Source organism: Bufo gargarizans, chromosome 1 (genome assembly GCF_014858855.1).
Source record: "Bufo gargarizans isolate SCDJY-AF-19 chromosome 1, ASM1485885v1, whole genome shotgun sequence".
In the NCBI taxonomy this organism is placed as follows: domain Eukaryota; kingdom Metazoa; phylum Chordata; class Amphibia; order Anura; family Bufonidae; genus Bufo; species Bufo gargarizans.
This window is the reverse complement of record NC_058080.1, coordinates 596,078,061-596,085,375: the sequence shown is the minus strand read 5'-3', so window position 1 is coordinate 596,085,375 and position 7,315 is coordinate 596,078,061. Positions and strand designations below refer to the sequence as shown.

Sequence of the window (7,315 nt, the reverse complement as noted above, 5' to 3'; positions counted from 1 at the left end):
GTATGCTTAATTTAATAGAATTGGTCCTGATGGGTGCTCTTGGTGATTTTATTTTCAGTTCTGTTTTCTTATTGTTACAGCAGAGTTGCCTAATCCACTATTTGGGACCAATTTGTGTGTGTGTGATATATTTTTTATTTTTTGGGGGGGCAGACCATGACTCTCCAATTCCAAGCCAGTGTGATTCCGTCGTAAGGTCAGACAGACTGAGCTGTGCAAGTTCTCAGGACTCATGTGCAACTATGGGCTGCTGCTACGATCCTGACAGTATTACTCCATGCTACTATGGAAACAAAGGTAAGTGTGCGTGTAATCACTGTCACTTTTGTCTCTAATCAGACTGCACATGGCGTACTGGGCCCCAATGCACAAGATAGACCTAGCAGAGCTGGAGCATGCAGCTGAAGTAATAACTAGAATGGGAGGACTACAGGACCCCCAAATAAATCTAATGACTATGAATATCAGGGGGCACTACAGAGATCTTCAGCTAGTTATACCCAGGTTGCCAAGGGGACATCCTCTACATCTAGAGGAAAGGTTTCTACACAGAGGATTCTTTACTGTGAGACTATGGAACTCTGCCGGAGGTGGTGGTGAAATTGCTGATCTAAAGGGGCCTAGAATATAATTACTAGACTTCTTCTGGGAAGAGGTTGTTGATCTAGGGAATTATTCTGACAGGGTTGATCATGGCAAGTTCACTGCTACCTTCCTTTCTGCAATCAGGCCTTGCTTCGTTTTACCCCCCCAATCACCACTTCCCCCTCTTGCACTGTGAGGGGGACATGCATCCTCACTGCTCAGAAATCTGGTCCTGCTATCTTGCAATGACCTGTTTGACAGGTTGAGTGTCGATGTGTTTTTTTTTTTTTTTTTTTTTTTCCATTTTTTTTAATGGAGGTAGCCATAGATACTTTACCACTTATATTTCCGTTTTGGCTGGTAACCCTTGTAATGACCTTTTTCTTCCCCAGTGACTGCCCGCTGCACATCAGACGGCCTCTTCTCCATTGCCCTTCCAAACACCTTGACTGTGCCACCGCTGAACCTGACATCTGTGCGACTGCTCCAAAATGGCAGCCTAGAATGTAATCCAACAGCTAGCAATGGCTATTTCCTCCTCTACCAGTTCCCAATTTCTGCTTGTGGAACCACCTACAAGGTAAGTGGTGGTATATTAATGCCATTGTGAAAATCCATATGGAGCTGTTCAAACCATAGCCTGCCTTCTGTCTGCCACTGAATTGTCCCCCTTTAATTCTTACTTCCTGGGAACTGCAGACGGGTAGGGCTTGAATTGAATGTTGTACTGGGCGGTCGCCAATGGGGGGACCTGTGTGTGCACCAATTACATATGGTGACTAACTGGCCTCGTCCAGTATGATGCTGTAAGTCTCCCAGATATTGAAGTCATGTGGTTACCTTTAGAAAAGCATGGCTAATTTATTCAAAAAAAATGGTACCCCACACAACCAGAAGAAGGCAGCTATGGTATTTCTAATACTATGCCTTTTTAATATCAGTTCTACACACTACTGAAATATTGTGTACAATGCTAACTTTCCAATACAGTACTCAAATGGTACCACCGTACAGTGACCGAAAAGCAGAAATAGTGCTGTATACTGCAATGAGTGATAATGGTAATGCCAGGACTGGCTTCCTCTTAGGAGTATAACTGCAGTTTATTAAGGCCTGCACCAGTGCCCATCTGGTTGTCTTATCTCAGACAATGGGGAATAGTGCCCTGCAAGGTGGTGGGTGGAGGACTGGTCCAGTCACTACCAAGCGCACTCCCCATGAGCAGCCACTGCGCCCATTCACTTCTATGGGCCCGACTGAAATGGCTGAGCCAGCGATCTGCTATTTTCGGTGGCCCCATAGAAAATGAATGCCGCGCAGCTGTGAATGTACAGTGCACCCTCCACCACTTTCAGGGCTCTGTTCTCCAAATAGGTGCAAGTCTCAATGATGGGACCATCAGGCACTACTTATCTCTGTATGCAGGGAACAGCAAAGGGATGTAGTGTGTGTGTGTGTGTGTGTGTGTATAGTGACTCCCATAGAAGTGAATGGAGAGGGGCGTGCATGACCACCTGTCTAATCACAACAGCCTCGAGATGGGCCCTCAGGTCAGACCCACACTACTGGGCATTTGTAGCATTTCTTCTTTGGATTCCATAATTGTCAAACTTGATAACTGCTGAATTACTATCTTGTAGCTGGTTGGGGACCAGGCGGTGTATGAGAACCAGCTGGTGGCATCCAAAACCTTGAGGACCTGGAACAGTATAGCAATTACCAGAGACTCCACCTTCAGGTAACTGAACTATGGACACAGCTGGGCTCAGCAAATACTACAACAGGGCTCTGTTCTGCTTAGTTGTCCTATTCTTATTCCTCCTGGAAATGTGAGATCTACTAGCATTTATCTGGTTTGTAGGTCTACAGCATGGCTCCTACCCAGTATAGTCCCTAGAATAGTGGCCTTGCCTATGGTTTTACAAAAGCACAATGGTTGACTCTAAGGAGTTGTGGCAAATTTGTCTCCTTGTACCTCCACAGATCAGTTATTCTTCCTTCTGTGGACAAGTGTTGGGACACCCACTGATCCTGAACTTTGGTCCTGATTCCCCCTTGAATGAATGGAGCAAAGGTTCCCATGTGTGGCCTGCAGCTCAGTTATTCCCTATACTATGGATAAGGAGACAATTTGATAACTTGGCATGATCCCTTTAACTGTGGGATGTCCTCTGTTGAGGTCTCCTTGGTTGGAGATTCTCTGCAGGCAATTAAGATCCCATTTTCAGATGTCTTTGGAGAATTCTGAATTACAGGATCTGTATTTAGGACGGCATCTTTTGACTTGCTCTGTGCATTAACTGCAGTACTCAACTTCTCCTGCAGAGGTACTGTAGGAAAATAAAATACTTGCTGCCAAATTCTCCATAAACTAGAGGGGCAGCAAGGGAGAGACTGTACTGCAGAGACTAGTCATTATATTAATGGATCTGGATCTTACTTGTACTTTTATTCAACAGATTATTGGTTCGCTGTAGTTTTGCAGTTAGCGGCTTACTCCCATTGAAAGTGGATGTAGTGACCCTACCACCCCCACCACCTGTATCAAGTATAGGACCTATTAACTTTGAATTGAGAATCAGTTTAGGTAAGATATTGTGATGACTGGATAAGAATTGTTGAATAAATAAAATTCCTTAAAGAAAGTCACTTTACATGGTGTCTGATCTGCTAGCAGGAGTAGCTGAGAGGATTGTTATGGGAAATGTCTTCTGGTCCTGACAGATTTGCTGCATCTTCAATCGGCCGCCACTGTGGGAGCTCGGTGCAGAGCGTTTACAGCTGAGATTCTGTTCAATAGTAACTATAAATTCCTATGTATTGAGCTCCCCCTATTGGTGGCTGCAGGAAGCAACTTTATACAATCTATGTGAAATTGTATTTATGTAAATATGATCAGAATGATTACCATTTTAAAAGGGGTTATTAATGAACAGATTAATCTGTTTTCAGGATAGGCCATAAATGTCAATCTTGCTAATCAGCTATTGGAAGAAGCTGCACACTGAGGCTTCTTTCTAGGCCATGTGACATCACATACATCGTTCACGTGGCCTAGTTGCAGCTTGGCCACATCCATTCAAGTCAATGGGGATGAGCTGCAATACCAAGTACAGCAGCTCCCTGAAACAGCGTCAGGGGTGTCAGGATGACTCGCCATATCCCTTCCAGGATAAGCCTCTTGAAGCACATGTTCCACTTTCTAACATAAATGTGTGAAGTGGAGGGTACTTTATTAAATAAAAATTAAAAAATCATAAATTTATTAGTACTTTGGGGAGTCGCACTTTGCATTCTGCACTGAATGTTTGCTGCATGCATACTGTGGGGCAGGGGGACCCAATTACTAAACTTTGCTAATGGACCCTAAAATCTGCATACATCCTTAATATTTTTGGCATACTCCAATACTAGAGCAGGCAGTCGGCTAGGAATGATCTTACAGTGTGTGCAATTCCTTGACTCTCCGAGCAACTCCAAAAAAAAAGCATATGGAAGTGTATGCTGACATGATTGTGTTCTACAGGCTCTGTGCACACTGCATCTAAACGCTGCACCTAATCTATACGGGTGCTGTTGGTTTGTTGAATGTATCTGTATACCCTCATTTACCCAAAGGAGGTAGTGTCCTTCATATCAGGCTGGTATGCTTCAGCATGGCACATCTGGCTGTCCTATACAGCAGGGGGTCACCACAATGTGTATACTGTGAAGTATAAACTTTGGGACATGCCCCTATGGATTGCCATCCCAAGTCACAGGGGTGTAAATCTCCTCCAGAAGGATCAAATATGTGCAGAGCCTAAATCTCCATAAAATTGTTTCATCTTGATTTATCTCACAGTAGCTCCCCTACAATTCCACACTCTTCTGAGGCACCAAGTCTCCTCTAGAATCGGCCTATGGATGACCCATACAGAGGCAGGCCTGCTTGGCTGAACATGCTAGGCCTTGATTGAGGAGGAAGCCACTGACGGGTACCTGGCAGCAGATCATCTTCTGTAGAAGAATTGGACATGTTGAAATCTAACTGCCCAATCCTTACCTCCCAGACACTTGCCGTTGGAAGGCCCCCATACACATTACATGAAAAAGGAGGGTTCGGACACCTTCATAAATGGTTGTGGTGTCTCAGATTTCTGAACTTCAGTCAGGACAACGATCAGGCCTGCAGCGCATGAACTAATTTAGTGTAATATTTTCTATCCTAGATTCCAGCTACATCACTTATTATACAGGCTCTGATTATCCAGTGGTAAAAGTCCTGAGGGATCCAGTGTATGTGGAGGTCAGAATCTTGCAGAGAAGGGACCCGAATCTTGTCCTTGTCCTACACCAGTGCTGGTCCACGCCATCTCCTGACCCTCTGAGCAGCATCCAGTGGCCAATACTTATTGATGGGTAAGTACAAATCCTTAGAGGTTCACAATTGTGTTGTAGTCTAATCCCAGACTACCATTACACTTGAAAGCTTAAAGGGCAGTAAAGGCTACAGATGTAGCAGAGATGAGTGTGTATTAGAACTGCTTCTATACAGGTTTCTGGCTTTATTTCCAGGTGTCCATTCACTGGTGACAACTACATGTCTGATGTGATTCCTGTAGCTCCAGGTTCTGCTTTACCTTTCCCTTCTTATTACTCGCGGTTTGATGTGAAGACTTTTACCTTTGTGGATCAGAACACGGAGATGCCTCTTGCAGGACAGGTATGACCTGAGATGCTCATTGGCTAGCTACCGCAAATACTGTACAAGTAGTTAGAACACTGCTCTGTACTGCCTCGTGTGGCCACATGTGACAGTGACTCTAGGAAAATCCTTTGCTGGACCATGAGACTTCATGTAACCCTTATGTTCTAGGTATACATTCACTGCAGCGCTTCTGCCTGTGTCCCCTCTCCAAGTGACAACTGTGCTACCGTGTGTAACAGACGTAAGTTTAGTCTGCATGTAATGAGTCTCATTTTTGGCATTTGTAAAGTGAGATTTCAAGCCTTTATTTGTTATAATTTGGATGGCTTACAGCTTATGAAACCCCAAAGTCACAATTTTGAGGTACCCTTTGCTCAGGGGGTATGGATTAATTGGCTGACTAGTGTGAAATTTGAGCCTAGAATATGCAATTCCTTTTAATTTGCATTACTGAAATAAATAGACATTTGCACGATATTCTAATTCAAGTTTCACCTGATATAGCTGTGATACTTTAATTCAATTATTGCATCTTGTTTTAGGTAAAAGATCTGTCTATATGTTAAGCAAGAAGAGTGATGTGGTGCTGGTATCATCAGATGTTCCCATCTACTTTGACAACTCTCTGCCAGAGATGCAGAATGACAGGGAAGGTGAGTTGTTAACGCTGTGTGTTCTATACTGAATGCTGTTTAAGGGCTCTTTCACACCTGCGTTCTTTTCTTCCGGCATAGAGTTCCGTCGTCGGGGCTCTATGCCGGAAGAATCCTGATCAGTTTTATCCTAATGCATTCTGAATGGAGAGAAATCCATTCAGGATGTCTTCAGTTCAGGACCGGAACGTTTTTTGGCTGGAGAAAATACCGCAGCATGCTGCGCTTTTTGCTCCGGCCAAAAATCCTGAACACTTGCCGCAAGGCTGGATCCGAAATGAATGCCCATTGAAAGGCATTGATCCGGCCTTAAGCTAAACGTCGTTTCAGCGCATTGCAGGATCCGACGTTTAGCGCTTTCTTAATGGGTACCATGGCTGCCGGGACGCTAAAGTCCTGGCATTCAGGTTCAGGTTACATATGTTGCCAGAAGTTCTACAGGCTTGAACTTGCTAGAGGCAGGTCACGATGCTACCACGCTGTAGTGTACAGTAGCATTGTGACACTGCAGTTCATGACTGTGCAACCACAAGCTGGACACAATGGTCTGGCCTATGTAGTGGCTGCTATAAACTGTCTTGATGGGACGACACAAGGCAACATATCCCATATTTGCAGTGTAGGGAAGAAGTGTCTGGTGGGGTCAGTGGTCAGGCTCCCAATCATATGGGGGGGCTTGTTTCAATCCACATGAAACTTTTTGCAGTATTTTTCAACTTCCACTCTGGCAACTGGTGGACCTTTCCTGTTCTGTATCAAAATTGCCTTTGTGTCCCAGTCTGTGCAGCAAAGCTGAGTCTTCTGATGGGATATCCTGAGTAGCTGTGTCTTACAACTCAAGGGCTCATGCTCACTATGTATTTTGTGGCCTGCAAAAAAGGATCTGTATAAAATAAGGATGTCATGTGTATTCCATATTTTGCTGAACAGCTGGCCCCTAATAGAACAGTCATATCCTTGTGGACAATAATAGGACATTTTATATATATATATATATATATATATATATATATATATATATATATATATATATATATATATATATATATATAATATATTGTGACAGAGTGTCTGGAGAAGTAGTGGACGGGGTCTATGTGTGCCCAAGATTTCTCACTTCTGTCATTTAAAAGCAACCAGGGAAATGTTCAGGAGAGGTCTGTGCAATTCGGGTTTGCATAAAACCTGTTCTTAGGGCCTGTGTTGCTGGAGTGGGGAGAGAAGGGTGGGCCCCACTCCATCCGGACAGTCCGGCTTTTGGGCTGTCAGGTAATTACTCCTCAGGTGTGCTAGCCTGATATAAGGCTGAGAATACAGACACAGCTCGCTCAGCCTGGGAACAGGTTACCTGCATGGAGCCTGTGAGAGCACTACAAGAGGTACGGAC

The 7,315-nt window shown here is 44.2% G+C and overlaps 1 protein-coding gene across 1 annotated transcript; it reads left to right on the top strand.

The window, feature by feature from the left end:
* The first annotated feature begins 242 nt into the window (after positions 1-242).
* On the top strand, positions 243-6,750 carry LOC122928952 (zona pellucida sperm-binding protein 4-like). Its single transcript, XM_044282305.1, has 9 exons — positions 243-297; positions 978-1,165; positions 2,226-2,323; positions 3,045-3,172; positions 4,797-4,986; positions 5,143-5,290; positions 5,444-5,516; positions 5,818-5,928; positions 6,707-6,750. Exons 1-9 carry the CDS (start codon positions 243-245, stop codon positions 6,748-6,750), a joined length of 1,035 nt encoding a protein of 344 aa, XP_044138240.1.
* Positions 6,751-7,315: the final 565 nt, after the last annotated feature.

What these genes read in the sequence shown, in the direction of transcription:
- LOC122928952 (XM_044282305.1), top strand. Translation starts at nt 243, where the DNA reads ATGGGCTGCTGCTACGATCCTGACAGTATTACTCCATGCTACTATGGA. An exon ending in ATGCTACTATGGAAACAAAG is followed by an intron (nt 298 to 977) that starts GTAAGTGTGCGT and finishes TTTCTTCCCCAG; the next exon opens with TGACTGCCCGCTGCACATCA. An exon ending in TGCTACCGTGTGTAACAGAC is followed by an intron (nt 5,517 to 5,817) that starts GTAAGTTTAGTC and finishes ATCTTGTTTTAG; the next exon opens with GTAAAAGATCTGTCTATATG.